This window comes from Ictidomys tridecemlineatus, chromosome 2 (genome assembly GCF_052094955.1).
Source record: "Ictidomys tridecemlineatus isolate mIctTri1 chromosome 2, mIctTri1.hap1, whole genome shotgun sequence".
NCBI classification, from domain to species: Eukaryota; Metazoa; Chordata; class Mammalia; order Rodentia; family Sciuridae; genus Ictidomys; species Ictidomys tridecemlineatus.
This window is the reverse complement of record NC_135478.1, coordinates 216,891,985-216,913,460: the sequence shown is the minus strand read 5'-3', so window position 1 is coordinate 216,913,460 and position 21,476 is coordinate 216,891,985. Positions and strand designations below refer to the sequence as shown.

The 21,476-nt window shown below is 40.3% G+C and overlaps 1 protein-coding gene across 4 annotated transcripts in view; it reads left to right on the top strand.

Moving 5' to 3' along the window:
• The window catches only part of Hipk2 (homeodomain interacting protein kinase 2), a 189,385-nt gene that overhangs the window by 139,159 nt on the left and 28,750 nt on the right, over positions 1-21,476 (top strand). For 2 of the 4 annotated variants that reach the window (XM_078040630.1, XM_078040628.1), the window contains exons 9-12: positions 84-205; positions 8,274-8,413; positions 10,995-11,174; positions 14,719-15,000. In XM_078040630.1, coding sequence (XP_077896756.1) covers positions 84-205; positions 8,274-8,413; positions 10,995-11,174; positions 14,719-15,000 — 724 coding nt within the window. Of the gene's footprint in view, positions 1-83; positions 206-8,270; positions 8,414-10,994; positions 11,175-14,718; positions 15,001-21,476 lie in introns of all 4 variants that reach the window. The other 2 variants (XM_078040629.1, XM_078040627.1) reach the window with 1 other exon arrangement.

Genomic DNA, 21,476 nt, shown 5'->3' with positions numbered 1-21,476 from the left:
GATAAAAGATGACACAGTTGGCTATGTCATCCACTGTTTCCTGTCAACTAACTCCTCTCTCCCTCACCCACTGTCTGTAATAGGCTTGCAGGCTTCCCCCTCGAAGCACGCTGGCTACTCAGTGCGAATGGAAAATGCGGTGCCTATTGTCACTCAAGCCCCAGGAGCTCAGCCTCTTCAGATCCAACCAGGTCTGCTTGCCCAGGTAATCCTTTCTCCTGCTCCCTGCCAGCCCCATATTATTACCCATATTACCATTCTCCATATTACTGTTGTTCACAAAAGAGGTATATCTCCACTAACTCCCTCTCTGGTAATGAGGTAGGTGTTTCCAGTCACAGGAATATATCTATAATGTTCTAAATGATCCCCAAGTGATTTACCTTCCTAAGTATCTGCTTACAATTCTAAGAAGAAATGTAGATACAGAGAGTCAAGGGAAATCATTATTGTATCTTTGAAATGCAAATTAATCTGGGAGACCTAGGTTTTAATCCTAGATCTGCTAGTAACTCTCATGACCTAAGGCAAGTCAGTTAACATCTCTTTGCCTCAAATCTCTTTCTTGTAAAATAGAAATGAATTTTTTTTTTGAGCCAAAAAAGAGCCCTAGAGATTACTCCCTCATTTTATAGTTGAGGAAGAAATTCACAGAAGCTGTTAGCTGGAACCTTCCTCATCTATCCATAGAGGTACTCTAATGAACGAAACCACAGAAATGAAAAATGGTTGAAAATTTATAAAGCGTTATAAAAATTTAAGATAACAGTAGTGATGCAGTCATAACAGTAATCAATTCTTAGTGACTCTTGAACCCTAACAATGACTGCATCCTCATTATGCCAGGCACTTTACAGGTGCAAATGTATGTAATCCCACAACAATACAATAAGGCATTTGTCTCCATTGGACAAATAGAGATGCTGTCTATCCAATAACTAAGTAATAACTGTCTTAAAGTCACATAGCAACAAGATGACAATGAGAACATAAACCCAAGAGGTCTCCTGCTAACATCTGTTTTTTAACCACTGTGCTATACTACTTCTGTATAATCATTTTACTGTTGTCAAGAGCAGTTTGACCTAAATGTTGTTTAGAAGCACCTTTATTTTTAAATAAGATAGATTCCCAAATGCTTTTCCCAAAGTGTACCCAAAGATACTTTACTTATGCTGTCCTGTTAGAAGTTGGTTTTGGGTTTGATTTTGTTGTTTTAAGTTTTAAGTAGTCAAATTACATAGGTCTGTTCTGGATTTTCTTATAGTCCACTGGCTTCTCTAATATTCCGTTGCTTAATCATTATAACTTTAATATATGTCTTGGTATCTGGTATGGAAAGCTTTGTCCCCAAATAGTTCTTCAAAATTTCCTTGGTTAGTCTTATCTCTTTTCCATAGAATTCTAACATCACTCTTCCACAGAATGTTAGCTTCAGGGGGAAAAAAAAAACAAAAACTGATTTATATTTATTGATTGCATTGAATTTATATTTACTTTAAGAACCACTGATATCTTTTTATAATATCATTTTATCCATGAACATGGTATAACTCTATTTTTTATTGTCAATAAAGTTTTTCCTTGTAGGAATAATTCCTAAGTATTTTGCAATTTTTGTTGCCATTAATTTTATTAATCAGATTTTTTATTTTTGGTTTATAGAAATATAAATGGTTTTGGTCTGTTGAGTTTACATCAATCCTGCTTCTGTGTAAAAGATACTGTTTTGTTCTTGTTTTTCAGTCCTAACACTTTATTTATTGTTTATCTATCACTGGGATGAACAGGGCCTCCAAAACCATGTTTAAACTTCTATCAAACTTAAAGAAAATTCTTCTATTTCCCCTTAGATAGTTTATTTAGTACAAATATTTGATAGAGACACTTTATCTTATTTAAATTTTTAATGAATATTGAATTGTATCAAATATTCTTTTGTCTCCATTAGAGTAGTCATGTGATCTTTCTTCCCTAATCTGTTAATTTAGAAGTTACAATAATAGATTTTGAAATGCTAAGTTTTTCTTTTATATGTGAGATAAACTTTATTTGATCATGTTGTGGTTGACATGGTACAACAGTTTTTGATACTGGATTCTGTTTTTGTAGTTAGTATTTTTGCATCTGTGTTCTTAAATTAGGAATGGCATATAATTTCACTATCTTATAGAATCCTTATCTGATTTGAGTACAAGATTATATTGGATCTTACTACCTCTTCTGTTTCCTGGAACAGTTTAGTTAAGATTGATATTAACTATTCTTTGTCTCCTTATTCTTATGTCCATATTGAAACTGTGCAAGTGACCCCTAATACCAACTGGTGGCACACAAAATACTTTCTTGTTGAAGGGTTATCAAAAGAGAACATTACATATTTACAGCAGGCCTATACTTTGCTTCTCACCAGTCTTTGTAGCTTCCTTTTGTTTCCATAGTTCATTGATGGGGATTTCAGAAAAGGCCGAGATAGATCAAGGGAAAGAATTACAGCTTAGTTCAGGGGCAAAGAAGCTTGTTTATACTTCATCTGAGTGGCAAAAGTCCAAACAGTGTTCTAGTGCTCCTCTTCTTTGAATCAAAATCTAAAGATTTCATGTGTATTTAGAGGGTAATTATAGACTCTTTTGTGTTTGCACACTTAACTCAAGGAAGCCAGGAACTGTCTCTGAAAATAAATAAATAAATAAATAAATAAATAAATAGCATCTCTTCTTAGCTAAAATAGATATTCTGCATTGTTCAGTCTGGTGGAACCCATAGGCTAAGCACTTCTGAATTTGTTTCAGTCCTTTAGTCATAGTAAGATAGAACTTTACCTTGTGGTTACTTGAAAAAAAGTCTCTAGAGTGTTGTAAAGTTGATTTAACCCGAATCTATAATTGGGAAAATGAACAATGTTTGTACAAGAGTTTTAATTCCTATAGTTTTATAAGAGGGAACTGTTGGAAGCAAGCTGATTATTCACCAGTAGGGGATTTGTTAAATCAATACATGAATGCATAAAATGGAACACCATGTAGCCATTTAAAGGATATGATAGACCTATGTGTCTTGACATGTAAAGCCTTCTAAGATATATTAAGATTAAAAACAAACAACAACAACAACAAAAAAAACCTGCCCTACCCAGTATCACACTGTGTCTTTTTGTTTGTTGGTGACTTTTTCTATTTCTCTCTGCTTATCACTTAATTCATGCCAATATATTAGCCTGTTAAGATGGGGGTTCTCTCCTAGATATTTTTAAAAGATCTTTTCAAAGGACAAAAATAATAACTTGCAAAACTAGTATGGTGGCTATTTTTTAAAGCAATAATTAAACATTTAAATTGAAGTCTTCATTTTTCTATAAGTAAATTTCTAGGTATCAAGCAGACATACTATTATTTTTATAATATATATTCAAACACTAGCATTTGCTTTCAATATGTCCAAAAAGTTGGCAAAACCTTTCAAGTACTTGATTTGTGAAGGTTTAGAGATGGAATCTTTGAATCTATTCCTCATGTTAATTTCATTTTCTTTGCTCTTTTCCTCCCCATACCACATCCTTATAAGGAAACAAGCCTCTGTAGGATACCTTGAGATTATGTGCATGGCAGGAGGGGATGGTGATCCCACCCTCTCATGTCAGTGACATAGGAGTGATCTTTATGGATCCACCCCCCCACACACAGAGAAAACTTTTAAAATACTTTCTAAACGGAGCTGTTCCCTCTTTCTTCCCAGGTCCTGAGCCACAGTTAGCATTTTGACCATCAACAGAAATTTTGAATGAGCAAGTAAAGGTGAAAAGATAGAAAGGAGACTGTTTAGATGGAGAAAATATTGAATTCATCTTACTTGTCAAGTCAAAGCAACCACGCTTTGACTAGCATGGTTGTATCAAAAATTCCGAAATGCCAGATCCTTATAGACTCCACCATTCCATGTAGAAATGTTTTGCATTCTTTCAACTGAGTCATATCACCTAAATGCCTTTAAATGTTTTCCTAAGGACAAGATATTAGCTTGAACTATGTAAACTGTCCAAAATATCAAACTTCAATGCTTCTCACTTAAAATCTCTACTGATAAAATTTTCAGCAACCAATCTGTCCAATCATTGTCTTGCTATCTGCTTCTGTCTTGCTGGGCGCTGAATAAGGAAGACTTGTTTGTGCCACATTTATGCAGTTACCACCAATGCCTAATCCCAATAGGGGCCATCGTTTTTTGTGTTACCTCCATAAATGAAGATAGGATATTGGCTGACAGCATGGAAATTAAGATAGCTCACATTAAGATGCCACACCCACCACTTACTGGCTGTGTGACTTTGGGGAAGTTTTTGGTTTTGTGGTATTTGTTATTGAACAAATTTGTTGTTGTTGGTGGTGGTGGTGGTGATGGTACCAGGAATTGAACTCGGAGGTGCTTAATGACTGAGCCACATCCCCAGCCCTTTTATTTTTTATTTTAAGATAGGGTCACACTAAGTTGCTTAGCACCTCACTAAGTTGCTGAGGCTGGCTTTGAATTTGCCATCCTCCTACCTCAGCCTCCTGTGTAGCCAGGATTACAGGCATGTTCCACAGTGCCTGGCTCATTGTTTTATTTGTTTGCAATACTGGGGATTGAGGGCTGGGATTGTGGGTCAGCAGTAGAGTGCTCGCCTAGCACGGGCGGGACCCGTGTTGGATCCTCAGCACCACATAAAAATAAATAAATAAATAAATAAAATAAGGATATTGTGCCTAACTACAACTAAAAAAATAAATAAATAAATATTTTTTAAAAGTACTGGGGATTGAAGCCCAGGTTTTGGGCATGCTAGACAAATACTCCATCACTAACCTATATGTCTAGCCTTTGGAAGTTACTTTTGAAATTTAAATGTTATCCTTTTCAAACTAATACAGACATATAATTTTTTAAAACTAAATGATACCACAAACATATAAGAAAATATAATTCCCTGCTTCATCTTTTAACTTTTCTCTAAACAATTATTTTTAATTTGACTATTCAATCTTACTTTTAACTCCATGTTTCTAAATAGCATTCTAGACCTCTTTTATTGATTTTTTTCCATTTTCTTTATGATCAGTTGATTTCCCATAATGAAAGTTGAAGACTTAGCTCTCTAACACACCCCTCCTCACAACACAGTCTTTTTCACTCCCTTGTTCTCATTCACTCACTTTCCTTTCTCCTATTCACCCCATATGATTTTTAATTCAACTACTCTGTAATACATTGTTCGTAAAGTTATTATCAGTAAATATTACTCTCAGCTGAGCTTCATAATATACTGTGATTATATTTCCTTTCTTGTATAACTTCTTGTTTTCCCCGAGTTAATAGGTTCCTCATTTTTTTACTGGGTTGGTTTTCTATATATCTTTTATTATACAATCCCAAATCTTTCTAGAGCTATGAAAGGTTTATGTGTTTAAAGTGTTATATTTGAGCATGAGTTCAGTGACTATTGTTTCTCTCTCTCTGAAACCTTTAAGACTTTCTCTTTGTCCACAGTGGTCTCAAATTTCATGATTTCAAACCCAGAGCTTCATACATGCTAAGCAGGCATTCTACCACCTACCTTCATACCCAACCACATATTTGCCCATTTAATTGGAACTTTTTATTTTTTCTTTAATAATTTTTTTCTGTTTTTTGGTTTTTCTTGGTAGACATCTTAAGACTTGGTTATTGGAACTTATAAATTGATCTTCCAATTTTCTTCCCCCACCCCATTTTCTATATATTTTCTGTCTGTACTTTCTGAGAAATTTCCTTGAAGTGTTCATTTTGTCCTAGTTCTCATTTCTAAGAGTGCTTTCTTATTCACTGAATATAGCTATTGGTATATAAATATATATTTCACTATATGATCTTACTTTGTGGATTTTTTTAACTAGGTATGAACATTAATTACAAGTCTTTGGAAATTCTCTTCTGATTTCTACATTGTGTTTCTTCTTCCCAGCTTCTTTTTTGTTTATCTTAGACTCTTTAATGCTGGAAGCTTCCTTTAATGTCTGGTCATCCTTGGCTGTTGATGCATATGTAAGACCGAAGCTCTTAAAATTCCCTCCAAAAGCTGGCAGATGAGGGGAGGACCACTGAATGTGGCCTTCTCTTTAGGCACATAAGGGACAAGCCCAGAATGTTCACTGCAGACCTCAGATCCTGAAATGTTGTATCTGTAACTCTTTTCTTTTGTAGTTCTTTTCCGTTTCCCCTAGAGAGAATCATCCAGCTCCAACTTTGAGGGAGGTATAAGCCTGCACACCAGGGATCTGGGAACTGAGGGTTTAACATGCAGCTTCCCTTAGACTCCTTCTGTCTCCTCACTCACCTGGTAATTGTCCATCGTTACCCTGCTCCTTAAATTTTGTTAACTGTTATTGTCTCTCCCCTATTTTCTTGCTCTTATGAATCCAAATTTTTTTATTCCCTCAAAATCATTTTAGTTGGGTTTATTAAGAACAATAAACATATATGTTTAATGTACCAAGTTTCTGGGCAAGTTTAACTTCTCTGTTTATTCATCTGAGAAATGGAAGGAAACAATAGCATCCCCTCACACAATTGGTGTTAAGAAGTCAAAAAATCTACTTAGAACTTGACTCTGTGCTTGGCACACAATAAGAAATATTAGCTCTGTTCTTAGTAGTAATAATAAATCATAGAACTGTCTATGAAGGGTCATCTGAAATGATTTGAGTGTATCAGTAAGTTTGAAAGGTCAAAAATGGTGTTTTATACCATCTCTTTGAGGTAAAATGTTAATATCCATTTCAAGGAAGTTTTAAAAATGATGGTCTGAGCTTTACATCAAGATATTTTTAATGATGTTAATCAAAACTCATGCTTTTCATGAGATCTGAAATAAGTTCCAAATGACTAAGCAGTAAAAATCTTACTGCCAATGAAATTGTTATTTACTTAATATTTTGAGTTGACAACTGTTTTAACCAATTTATTTTTCTTCTTATGAGGCATTTGGTAAACCTGAAATAATACTAATTATAAAAACAGACTTGGTAGAGTTGACTCTTCATTTATCAAGAATATTTATTAAGCACCTATGTATTACCCATGGCCTCTAAGCATTCTTCCTATAGCAAAACAGATCAGTAAGCAAACAGGCAATATCAAAAAGTAGAAGTGATCTCACAGACTTCATTGGCAACATGACAGTTGCCAGACAGATGACAGAACAGAGAAGCAGGACAGCTCTAAAACGTGGCTATGTCATTTTTATAAGCAGCACTATTTTTTAAGCCTTGCCTCAAAATGCCATCCATTTCCAGAAGTGCTTGTCTGTATATGTGAGTCAAAACACGTGTTAAACACCTGCCCAGTGTGTGGAGCACTATATTAGCTGAATTACCCGATGTTGGTCATGTCCAGCCAAGTGGAGAGAGAGATATAACTAAGATATCAAAAACTTAAATCCTGACCTGCCCAAGAGGTATTTTACCTTAGTGGTAGCCCTTTATGAGCCCAACTTTAAATTCCATTTTCAGTCTGAATTATTTAGTGACCAATGGCAAGAATAGTGATGAAGAATATGAAGAGCTTAAAATACAACATTCAAGAAAGAACCACAAAAGTCTATTTTAGATTTCTCAGGAAAATCTTGGTCTTTTGAAGATGGAAGCAATGACTTCCTAACAACCTCTCATTTTTGCTTTGAGGAGCTAAGGTGATTCTCATTTAGGCTGAAGGTTCCAGATAAGAAAGTCACTTCAAAAGCTGGCAGATGAGGGGAGGACTACTGAATGCTTGATCCAAGGTGTAGGCCAGCACCAAATACTCATTCATCTCAGGGTTTTGTAAACTTAGATTCAGAAGATAGCATAAGTTAGACCTATAAGTACTAAATAATCAACAAAAGGTAAAGTATCAAATCAAGTACACTAAATAGAAAGCTCCCTGAGGGCAAGGAGTCACCCAGCTCAAGACTCCCTCAATCACTTACATGTAGCTCTGTGGCAGAACAAGTCAATAAATGACTTTTAGAAACTTTGAGCATAGCTCATTAGAGCAAATCCCCAAATCATTCTTCAACATGAATGAATCCCTTCCATTCAACTTTGTGTCTCTGTACTTATCTTCTATTACTTCATATGTGTTAGTATTGCTTCCTGTTAACATAGTTTTTGAAGCCAGAGACTACTTTCACACCCTTCACAGGGTCTAGCACCACTCCCGGCACAGTATAATTATGTGATTAACAAATGTGGTGACTGCAAATGTCCTCTGTGCCACAGCAGGCCTGGCCGAGTGGGACCCAACAGATCCTGCTTCCTTCAGCATGGCAGCAGCTGACTGGAGTGGCCACCCACACATCAGTGCAGCATGCGACTGTAATTCCCGAGACCATGGCAGGCACCCAGCAGTTGGCCGACTGGAGGTAAGCAGGAAACTTCAAGAGTGAGCGGTGTGTCTGGGATGGGAGGCATGTCTACCACAACGCAGAGATTACAGGACTATGACTACACTGTAATGGTTATTTTAACATAAAGCACCAGGATCTAAGAAAATCAGATTATTAATTTATGATTATCTGTCATTTTTCTACCCAAAATTAAGCTGCATCATTCAGTGTTATTCACCAGACTCAGCTCTGCATGATTTTTGTTTTTTCTCAGAATTAAATTCCACTTTCAGAAAAGAAGGGTTTGTCACCAGTTAAGAAAGCAGTAGAGAGTCCCCAAAGCCCTAAGCAATTCTAGAAAGTGTTCTCAGGATGTTTGGAGATATAAGCACCCTGGAGTCTATCTGACTTCCCCAGGGAAGGTTTGACAGATAGGATTTGTTGGAATGGCAAACTCTGGCATGTTTGTTGAGTGTGCTTCTCCAGGTACTAGTCGTGTCACACATTCCACTTCCCATAGACCCTAAAGACATCCAGGTGACCACCTGCCAGCACACCACACCCCTGTGAATTTCCTGAACTCCACCCATCCAAACACTGACTTCCTCATGGACATGCTGCTCTGTGGTTTTCATGGCCACTTCCAAGTTGTTCCCAACTCCTCATGACCCTTCTGGGCTGTCTCTCCTTCAGCATAAACACCAGGGCTGGTCACTCCCCTCAACCCTCTTGAGAGTCTCCATCCCACCTTGAAGTTACCCATAATTCCTTTTCTGACCTAAAAGAACATTTTTGATAGAGAGCTCTCTGGAAGAGGCTGACAGGTAGAGCTATAAGTGCCTGGTCAAGTCTCTATTACAGCTTCCTCCACTCTCCCTATAACTGACTAGTACAAAGAAGTGAGTGCACAGGCTGTCCCCACAGTCCCTCTCACTCCCCACACCCACCTGCATTCATTGGAATCACTTTCAACATCAGGTGTAACAGACTTCCATTCTGGCTTTCTGGGACCAGGGCATGTTATTTAACCTTTATGAGCCTTGATTTCTCCTTCAGCAAAGTGGGGATAATGAGGCTTATGTCATAGGATTGTTGAATGGTTTAAATTAAGACAAAACACAAAGCACTTGGCCTGTATTTAACATGCACCACAGCAGTGCCTGAACATGACAGTCAATAAATAAGCCTGTCATCTTCTTTTTGCCCATTCACAGCAGTTCATGCTCAGCAAGACTGCTTTTCTTCCTCTAGCTCATTAGGAACAGCAACCAAGTGGAAAGCTGTCTGACCAATTGTTCCCCCCACCACCACCCCTTTTCTCCTAAAAGACCACACACGCCATACTCCTTTACTCCTTTGTCTTTCAGCATTTATAGCTCATTTAATTTCAGCAATATCATGCACTTATTCATGCATATTTTCTTAGCCCCCCTCTCTTCTCTTTTCCATCTCTTAACCTAGCAATCACCAACAACATCCATAAGCAATGCACTTTCTTCCATTCTCTCCCACTTTAACATGTGGACCAAAGAACATCTGTGATCTTGACTAATAAACAAAAGAGCAGTACTAATGCTGGACTGGTTTCAAAGGAAAAGAACACCACATTTCTGTAGGGAAAGAGCAATGACAAAATAAAGAAGCCATAACATCAGTTTCTGAAGTCCATGTAAATGCCTAAGAGTATCAAAATTTCTACAAAAGTGTTCATCTGCTCCTTTTTTTCCCCTGATCATCCTTTTCCCCCAAGTAGCAAAGGTAGAATTTGATTATTTTTAAAAAGTCAAGTAAATTCTTTGTAGCTTTTAATTATCTTATGTGTCAAGTGGACTTTCATGGGGAAATTTCTGAGTTAATCATCACTTTTAACATTTCTGTGGGGAAATAAGGTGCTGATCTCCATACAACTCAAATAATAAGAACTTAGAAATGTAACCCATTTTCAGGATGCAGGCTGCCAGTATTCCTATCAGTATGTGTCTGACTGCTTTTAATTTTTATTTAATACCAAACTCTATACACGTCCAGTCAACCTTCCGTAAATCTAATTGTTCATTCTGCAAGCGTGTAATTAACTGATCAGCTGCTATAGGCCTGTGCATTGTACCGGCCACTGAGGGAATTCCAAAGAACATTAACACTCACTAATGCCAGGAGAACGTGAGTCCCAGTCTTCAAAGTTTGTTTTTCGCATTAACTACAATTTCCTCATTAATAAAATGGTATTACCACAACATCCTGTCTACCTCAGAGTGGAATGAAAGACTCCACTGAAGGCACTCTATAAATTCAAAAATAAAACACACGTTATTGTTCAGCATAATCACCTGTTCACTTAAAGTCAAAGGGCATACTTAAGTCCCCAGAACTTGGAAGCACAGCCTGCACACTTGGTCTTCTTCCCACTTAAGTCCTGGTTCTCGCCAACCCGTCAGGTTCCTCCCGCCCCTTCAATGGGACGTGGTCGGCCTTTTTTTTTTCCCTTGTACCAGGGACTGAACCCAGGGGCTCTTAACCACTGAGCCACATCCCCAGCCATGGTCAGCTTTCAGTTAAAAGGTAACTTCATCCTGTAAAGGCACTGCTTCCATAAAAACCACCTCCTTTTCCTTTTCAGGAACACGCATGCGCACGGCAGCCATTACAATCCCATCATGCAGCAGCCGGCGCTATTGACTGGTCATGTGACCCTCCCAGCCGCCCAGCCCTTAAATGTGGGTGTGGCCCACGTGATGCGGCAGCAGCCAACCAGCACCACCTCCTCTCGGAAGAGTAAGCAGCACCAGTCATCTGTGAGGTAGGTGGTGAGGGCGGCCTGGGAGGTCCCGCCCCGAGGTCGTGATGCTGAGAGCGATGCTTAGGACAGGGGGGGTGTCAGCTTGCTGGCACTGGAGGGAGCAGCTCCTCCTGCAGAAGCCCCAGAACATGTATGGCCTGGCCTAGATGGCGCAGTCAGGACTCACTGTCACTCTGTGTGAGTGCAGCCTGCACTCTAGTAAAGCCCTGCGGCACCCTGAGGGTGGAGGCCCAGAATCACAGCACGTGCAGCATCTTAGGTGCTTTAGCCCCTTTTGTTCAGGGGGAATAGAAAATTATTCACTGATACTTGTTAAAGTGCAGGAAGGAAGATTTTATTCAGTACCATGGAAATATTACCAGGGATGCTGAACTAGGATCTTGCAGTTGGGGAGAGATTGGGCTGAACTCTGCATACAGCATGGACAATTGGAACTAAATAGCCAAGGAATAGTGTTGGGGTCAGAGGATTGAAAATTACTAAGAGGAAACATGAGGCTTAAGGGTTATTCTAGCTAAACCAACTGAAGGCAGGCCAAGGTAATTGGAATCACTTGGGGAACAGTGAAGGGTAGGGAACCTTGATCAGATATCAAGGATGACAGGCTCTGTCTAAACTGAATTAGCAAGGCTGTTTTCTAAGACTGGATTTTATAAGAAATACACAAGTGGGCCTAGGAGAAGGTTCATAGCCTGACTAAAGTTTGGCCAAGGAGAAAGTTTTTGTTACTTCTTCTCTCGAAAACAGCTTTGCCTCTGAAATTTCACTTTGGAAATCATTTAGGATAACTTTTTCAAAAATACTAGAGTTTGATCCTAACACTCCACAATAGAACTAGGGATGTAGCTCAAGGTAAAACATTTGCCTACAACATATAGAGTGCAATCCCTAAAAATGAAAAAAAGAAAAAAAAACTTAAAGGATATATAACAATGAATCAAGATTTTATAATGTTGGATGGTCCTGGCATGAGTATTGCCTACAAGTCTATGCATGCTTGAAATATTTTGCTATTTTAAGTGAACAGGAACCAAAAACAAAAAGCAAAAATCCTAGAGGATTGTACTTTCTTTGAAATTTGAGGTCAGAAATTTTGATTCATTTAGCTGCTTCCTTAACTACAAACAATTAACTGCGGTTGATCCCATACACTAACAACACGACACTAATCTTTCCCATTCCCTTTAACTCTAGTCTCATCTCAGTGAACTCCTGAACAATCCAGCTGGAAGAACAGTTACATGCTATGTGATTAGTAGTTGCCAGAGACTGTGGGATAGGAGGGGATTGCCTAGGAAGGAGCATGCGGGGACTTCTCAGGTGTTGAAAAAGTTCCATGTCTGGATTGTGGTTGGGGTTTATAAATGTACGTTTGTCAAAACTCATCAAACTCTTCAGAAGCAATAATTTTACATATGTCAACTATACCTCAGTGAACTTTTAAAATATAGAGATTTCCAAGCCCCACCCTCAAAAAAAAAAAAATCCTATAACCAAATAGATCCAGATCATGCAACCATAGAATTGTTCCTACATTTCTTCCTAATGGCACCGACTTAGAGGTATGTGGTTGCTTATTTGGAGAAGTCCAGTATACACAAGGTTTAATGCATTTTGGTTTTCTGCTTCCTCATATAATTAAGCACCAGAAACTAGTCCTACCTCCTTTCATTCTCAAAAATCAATCCAAAAGTTAACTTCCTACAAGTTGTTGTCCTTCTTCAAGAGTCCTTATTTGGGTGTATCTGACAACTCAGGGAAAATCAAATCAGTGGCAGGCCTCCAGAGTGCTTCTGTCTGGCAGCCCTGTGACAGTATACCCATGTCATTATTAGACTCAGCATCCACAAAAGCCGTCTTGATCCTCAGGCACTATCATGGCCAGCCACTCATGCAGTCACACAGAGTGCTGGTCTGACCCAGGACTGTATCTGCATCCTTGTGGCTCACCTTGGCCAAATAGGGGCAGTAAGAACCCTTGTCCTCACCACCTATTTAGCAAGTCCCTCCCTATCCTCTCACTGTCTGGCTGACCTCCTGAAAGTTCACTGCCTGTGCACTTCAAGATCAATGCAATTATAGTCCAAGCTATGTATTTGCTTATTTTTAAGTCCAATACCTTAGACAAAACAAGTCTGAGAGAACAGAAAGAAGTCAGTGTGTCTGTGTCTGTGTCTGTGTGTGTGTGTGTCTCTCTCTCTCTCTCTCGTCAGATAGTATGGCCAGGCCTACTTTTCTTTTCTTTAATATTTTATTTTTTAGTTGTAGTTGGACACAATACCTTTATTTTATTTATTTATTTTTATGTGGTGCTGAGGATCAAACCCAGGGCCTCGCACATACATGCCAGGCAAGAGCTCTGCCACTGAGCCTCAATTCCAGCCCCGCCTGCTTTTCTTTAACACTGCTAAGTGGAGGTACTGCAGCTGATAGAATAACAAAAAATTTAATCTCAAAATCATATATTAGCAATAACAAACACATAGGCTTTTGATAAGTAAAAACACTGAAACAGTCTTATCAGTAAAACTTATTACCAGCCCCTGAAAAGGAATAAGCAGTGTAGTTAAAACTGGCTAGATAAAAAATTAAATAAGTCTATCTTTACTATTTTCATTTTACTGCCATTCCTTTAGCTAGAAGATCCTCTAAGGACATAAGGCCTAAGATTTATTATACATTGGATTTGGTCTCTCACTTGTAGATACTACCAGGATCAGCAAAGGTTAGATGGGGAGGGAAAAAGGTATCTTTTCCCTGAAGTTACCAGAAACTACACTGGCTCACTTAATAAGGAATTTCAGTTCAATCAAAACCAAATTAAAAGTTTCCTTTTTAAGTGTATCTTTTCCTCTTGTACTATTCCTAATTTTTAATTATAATTCACATAGACTGGCAAGCTCCCCACAAGGCTCAGGGATCAAAATCCAGAAAAATCGTTTGGGTTTTTTTTTTTTTCCTTTAATACATATACACAAATACTTTAATGACCACATCCTTTTCCCAGAGGAGGAAAGGGGGAAAGCTGAACTTTAAAGTCACCAAAGTTAGGACCTATAGTCCAGAAACTCTTTAAGAAACAAGTGTTTTAGTATAATAAATGGTAGAACAACTATTAGCAAGGAAACAAAGCTTTATGAGGCCAACACCACTTCTCTCTCCATCCCAAACAAGACATAAAATCTATTGTGGGGTCACAGGATGGAGCCCAGAAAGCAGGACCTTAATCCTGAAGATGAAGACCACACTGAAGCAGACACAGCTGACTTCTGGTCAGGACTTAAACCCCTACAAGACCAGCCTATGGGTGCAGGTATAGGGAGCCAGACCAGAGCCCTGGGGAGGCCAAGCTGTTGTCCTCACCTGAAAGACCTCTAGGGCAACCACTTTTCTAATTACAAACTCAGTCTAATTGGTCCAGTCCTTGGACTTTTTTTTTTTTTTTGTAATGAACATTTGGTGACACTGGTGTTTCTAAAGTGGACTCTTTGGAAGGAGTTGCCAGGCCTGAGCTTCCTCTGCATGTATGGTTTTGTCATTACAGAAACGTCTCCACCTGTGAAGTGTCCTCCTCCCAGGCCATCAGCTCCCCTCAGCGATCCAAACGTGTCAAGGAGAACACACCTCCCCGCTGCGCCATGGTGCACAGCAGCCCAGCCTGCAGTACCTCCGTCACATGTGGGTGGGGCGACGTGGCCTCCAGCACCACCAGAGAGCGGCAGCGACAAACGATTGTCATCCCCGATACCCCCAGCCCCACTGTCAGCGTCATCACCATCAGCAGCGACACAGATGAGGAGGAGGAACAAAAACATGCCCCCACCAGGTGAGATGTGGCTCCTTCGACTCCAAGGAAGGAGCCTGGGAGAACGTCACGTGTGTCGCCGGCTCTCGTGCCCTATTCCTAAATCTGGGCCATTTACATCATCAATCATAGTGATTCCTCCCTGCTGACCCCTAAATTTTGGTTTTGTCATGTCCTTGGGTCTTAAACTTATTTCAAGAGACTGTCAAACAGATTTTCCATAATTGTTGAAAATCAAAATAATTTGAATCACTTTAGTCTTAAAAGATAGTTGCAGGCCCTATACATTTGACAAACGTGAGATCATAAAATCAGGCCCACAATGCCAGTGTATTTCAGCCTCCATAAGCTTCAGAATCTCTGCCTCAGGCTACTGAATTTACTCCCAGTTGGTTGGGACATTTCTCTAATATTGCCTTGGCTCACTCAGAATTCCAAGTAATTGTCCAATTAATCAGAAATTTCCCTGTGTCTGATTAACCCAATCTTTCAAACTGCCAGTTGGCTCTTCACCCAGAGAGCATTACTGTTTATTCCAAAGTAGTAATAATTCATTTTACTCTCTGTGTGCTTCCTGGAGAGAGGGAAGAAATATTTATTATATTTGTACAATATTAACCCTGGCACCAGAGCCTCTTTTTCTATGCTTTGTAGCCAGACTCCAGTAAAACATGCTTTCAGCTTGCTTGGCTCAGGTGGTGCAGCCTGGTAAACCTTGGCCTTCTGCACCCCTAGGGGCCTTGGGGCCTCGTAGAACCCCAAGTCTCACAACCCCGCCCTGCTGGTGCCTTTGCTGTAGAACCAAGGGTCAGGGAAGGCCCGCCACTCCCCCGCCCAGCATTGCCAGTCGGCACGCATCCCACAACTGGGTACAAAGCTCAACATTTGTAATTAGGCCCACAGTATTAATTCCTGATTGGATACAATGTAACTAATTAGTAATCACAAATCCTTTTGATTAGATAATAAATTCTCATGCTTGAAATCATTACAAAATGTACAGATAGACTGATTAAAACATTCTCATTATAGCTGTTCCTGCATGGGGCATCCCTTCCCATCTTAATAATGAAGTTCAATGGTTTGGGTATATATTTCATGATAGGGATAGCATATTTCTCATTCTTTTTTCCCACCGAGTGGCTCAGCCTGATTTTCAGTATATTTCAGAGAAGAATGTAGTGGAGCATTTCTGATCCTGTCATTTGCCAGGTACCAAAGCAGACTTGAGGTCAGTGAGACCAGGCACACATTTGCAGATCAGTATTGCTTTACTCCCCACATGCTGATTCCAGGGCTGGTCTCAGTTCCCTTTTGATCACAGTCCCAAGTCGAGTTAGTGTTCCTTCCTTTCCAGTGCCTCATCCTCCCCACCAAGAAGGCTGTGAGTTCAGTCTTCACGTGTGAGTTCAGTCTTCATGTGGGCTCAGTGGCCCCTTCACAAGAAGAAAGGCTCTTCCCAGCCCCAAACTGGACACTTGCTTAGGACAGCTCGTATACATTTATATCATTGTCATAAGAAGGCCCAAACAAATTTGCAAACAACTGGAAAAAAAATGAAAGTAATTTAAAATCTAGTGATTAGTTAGAATGGAATATGATTTTGGAGTCTGAGATTTGAGTTGAGCCAAACTCTGGACATTGAAGTGCTAAGGAGAGAATTAAATAGTGCCTGAGGACAAGATGCTCTCTCTGCACCAGTCAGGGCTGGAGAGACAGCAAAGCCAAAGCACATACCCACTTCCCTAGCACTCCCAGGCCCCCAAGAGCAGCAGAACTGAAATGCATGGTGGCTCGTGAGGACTTGATGGAAATGACTGAGAGACTCCAAGGAGGCAAGCAGCAGTGGACGGGCAGGTGACCTGTGGGGAACCACCACGGATCATGGCAGTGGGCTTGGTATGCTAAAAGCATAACGGATTGCCTGCCTGGCCCGAGATAATGAAAATGTACCAGGGTCATTCCACCAAAATGGCAAGCTGCAGGTCAACCAGAGTGATGTTGAAGGTCTCAGATGCCCATAGCTGTGACTGGCAGCTCACAGAAGATGTGATAGCAATGTTTTCTGGAAAGATAAATGGCTGTTGCCTTAGAAAATGGTTCAGGACCCTGAAAGATAGGAAAGTGTATTTGAGTTTGAGTCTACATGAAATAAAAAATAAGCCAGTAGCTGTCTTATTTATAGAGAAACTACTGTGTAATTGTGATCACATTATTATGACTATGTTTAGAAACGAGAAAAAAATGTGGGAGGAAATACAATTACTCATTCTTAGAAATCAGAATGTCATAAAATTTAGCACAGTCAATGTTTATTGCCTTCATCAGTGTAAGATATTATGTTGGGCACTGCAGGTGTTACATAAATAAGGGAGCCGATCTCTGTCCTCATGAGGTACACAAAGGAATAAGCAAGATAAGATACATACAAATCATATAACACAAAGCAGAACATCTTTCCAAAAAAACCAGCAAAGTACTAAAGGGATCTGAAGGGAATGTAACTTAAGGAGATAACATGGGAGGGAACTTCTCAAGGTCAAAGGTCTAAGCAGTTGTGTACAAACATTAGAGGTGGGGTTGCAGATTCAGGTGAAGTAATTTATGGTGCAGAGCTGCAAAGGCAGGCACATAGGAGGAGTCCCAGTCAGGAAGCTTCTCTAAGAGAAAACAGGACACACAGAGCAAGGAGATTTCAGGATACAAGGGGAGATTGTTAAGGGGTCTCCTGTTAAATAGGGATGGTATTCTTCATTATGAGGTAGTAAGGGACTCAAGGGAAAGATTGGTCCTGGGAAAACAAGTATCACCCCCCAGTGCAGCTAAGTAGGAGTCCACTACATCTCCTACTGGGCGATGTTCCTTGCCCTTCTGGGTTTCTTGGTTTGAACAAGGGAGACCTTCTCTCCTTAACCCTGATCATCCTTGCCCACCCCCGCCCCAGCCAACCCAGATCACTCCTCTGCCATGAGCATCGTGTTCCCAACTTTATTTCCTATTTTCTACTTACACTAACGCTAACATTTCTGGTTCTCAGTGCTTGTCCTGTAACTGCCTGAAATGCTGGGCACTACCCCTGATGTGGGTCAGCCTCAACATGACAGTTGGAGAGTCAGGAGCCAATGATGCTCATGAGAATGACAGTGCCCCTCCCCCCAGAGTGCCTTGGCACCAATGTGGGGCAAGTGATGGGGCCACCTTTCCAGACCTCAGGGAGAGTCAGTAAGTCTCCAAGACTGGGGGACATCGCCTAGAATTCTTAAAAGAATTTCAAAATAAAACCACTCTTCCTGACACCAAATATGTGGCACTTTAGTTGCCAGAGCAGGTGGATGGTCATGATTCCGACTTGTAAGGAGAATTCCAGAGCATGCAGAGGCAGCCTAGGAGGTGGTGAACTCAAGAAGGGTATCAAGTGCTTTCGCCAGCACTGCCCTCTGTGTCACTTACGGGGTGTAGATGCCACATTTCCTTTTCCCATTTGATAGATGAAGAAGCCCAGGCCCAAGAAAGGAAGTGACTTACCCAAATTGATTAATATTTAATTAATATTAATATTAAATTATTAAATAGCAGAATTGTGATTTAGATGCCCTAAAGAAATGGCAAGCTTAATTAGTGACAGAAATAACTGATTTATCTTCAGTCATTAACAATATAATTGTTAATGTCCTGCACTCTTTTGTGACCACCACTATGTCCTGGTGCAGTGCACCATGCCAGGGATGTGGGGAGGTCAAAGAGTGTTGTACACTAAGCCCCACTGAGTACTGGGCATTCATCAGTAAGCTGGAGCCATCTCAGGAGAGGGACAGAAATCAGCTCTTCTAATTCTTTGAATTTTAGTGGTCAGACCACAGAAGAGCCAATGGACTCTGCTTTTTCAATGAGTCACTTGTTGGTCTAGGGGTTTCATTGGTTGTGTCTAGAGAATTGGCGTCAACTCAGAAAAACTAAATTATAGACATATTTTTCTGTGGCCCCCAGGAGTAAGTAGTAGAACTATAAAATATTTATAGTTAACTTAGAGAAGCATCTGTCTCCATATGCTGAGCAAGCCCTCTTTTCTCACCAAAAATTTCCTCAGACAAGAGTTTGCAGGTGCATGTCTGATTCATCCAGACCCTCCTACCAACCTTGCCTCATGCTGAAACTGCCACACAGAGGCCCAACGTATGGCCTTCCAGTGTGAGTATAGTTTTGGAAGTGTGTAACTATCAGTGCTCCAGCTGCTCGTCCATTCTTCATTGCCGCAGTCTGGCTGCAGCAAAATATCGGGGTTGGGGGGTGACGAATAACTTGTGTACGTTGATACAGCAGGAGTAGGAGCCGTTTATTGTAGGACAACAGAGGTATTTATACATTTTGCACAGCTTATCTTAATTAGCATAAACTAGATACATCACTCAACCAATAAGGAATCTCCACACTTAATGGCTCGCTTTTGTTACTTCACAAACCACTCCCTCTGGCATTTTGCCAGGCACCATCCAGACTTGTTTAAGAACTCTTAACATTCCCCTGGCAAAACACCAGGTGTTATTTTGACTTGTCTACAGACTCTAACACTTCATTATTCACTCATATATTCATCCGTACATTACTTAAAAGACCCTGGCAGATAGGTTGTTGTACTTGGGTCACCGGGCACTGCTGCATTCTGCGCTTCACAAAGACTGTTACAGCCATTGGAACAAAAATGTAAACTGTAAAAAAAAAAAAAAAAATGGTTCATAAATATCATTCAGTTTTTTAGGATTTTTTAGTAAGACAGTCATTTGAGTCACTCTTAAAATTAGAGGTGGGGTTGCAGAATACATATTAAATCATTTCCTCCTTTATATCAAATTGTAAAACCAGAGAAACTAGTTGGAAAACCGAATAACTGCTGCTCAAAAGACTTTGGTCTAAAACATAGAGAGAGGTGAAAAAAACCACACTCATTTATTACTACCTGAACAAAAATCAACCCAAAGTGGAGTTCGTCTTCATTGCCACCCACAGCCCAGTTGCTCACAGCTGCCCTGTGCTGGTTAAGAAGGCCACACAGCCAAATCTTGCAGGCACAGGAACATCCTATTCCAACTAGAGTGAAGAAGCAAAGGAATTAGACACACAAGATCATTTTAAGGGTGTTTGTTGCCTGTCCGTTTTAACACACTTCCAGAGTTGAAAGATGTTTCAATCGTATGATGCATCTGGAGCAATGAAAGGCCTTTGGTCCAGCCAGCTCACAGCATCCTCATTACAGGGCCCCATTCACTACACTTGAGTGGATGAAGTGGAGCGGCTTAGGGAATAAGCAACACTGCCCTACTGTCCATCCCCAGCAGCTTGTCATGACACTTTGGCATTACAGAGATGTCACTGATGTGTGGCAACCTCCTGGCTGGCTCCTTGCCTTCCACAATGAAGAAGGAGGCAGGGACAGGGAGGAGTGGATACATCAGGCAGGAGGACTCAGTGGACAGCCTGCCATGGTGAGGAGAAGTGAGTCAAGCTGTAGAAGGAGGGAACAGGACTGCAGGAGAAAGTGGGAGAAGACATCATCTTCCACACCATCCACTGGGTGAGGACAGGGTGACTTCTCGCTGCTCCTTCCAGGGTCTTGTTTCTGATTTCTCTGTAAAGTAGTCACATAAAGTACGACCTTAATGGTGATGTTTGGTATAAATATGCAGACTATATGATTGAATGGAATGTACGTACCAGGTTAAAATGAAGGGAATTTTCACTGATGACTTTAAATCAAGAACTACCTAACTCATCAGAAGGAGCACACTGGCATGAAGGCAGTGGCTTCAGCTCCCTCTCCTCACACAAGGCCAGATTAAAAGTAATCAGCTCTGGCCTTAGAATAGAACAGTGTGGGAACAGCAGTGAAGGTGACTGAGTCCGTATCTCTCCTTCTCGTCAGCTGAGAAGTTCTGTGTGCAAACCATCCCAGGTCCCATGCTCAGAAAATACCACTGTCATGAGATAAGGCCCTGGAGGAACCAGAAAAAGGAGTTTGCATCATTTTACATTTTAGGTGCTTGCTGGGTACTTCACTAGGGAGACAGAGGTTTGCAGAGCATCATGGATGAGAGATCAGGTGCTGCCTTCAATCTGACTCTGCCCCTTACCAGCTCTGTGACTTTAGGCAACCAAGTGACCCAAGCTTGCCATGTCTGCAGTTTATTGCCTTCAAAATATTCTTTGTTGCATAGTCTTGCCAGGAGGATCAAAGGAGATAATATGTAAACAGCACTCTGAATGGTAGTTGGTCTACATCCAATAACTATTACCTATATTTGGCAATCAGTATTGTGGTGATAAAAGAGTAGTATTTTTTTCATAACTAGTGTTGACTATGAAGTCAGAGTGAAAGAAGTCATGGAAAGTTTACTGGAGGAGATGAGTTTTTGACCCTGGTCTTGAAGGATGAAATTGACTGAGATTAGCAAATAGAAATCAGAATCACATTCCAAGCAGGGCCCTGCAGAGACGGGGTCACG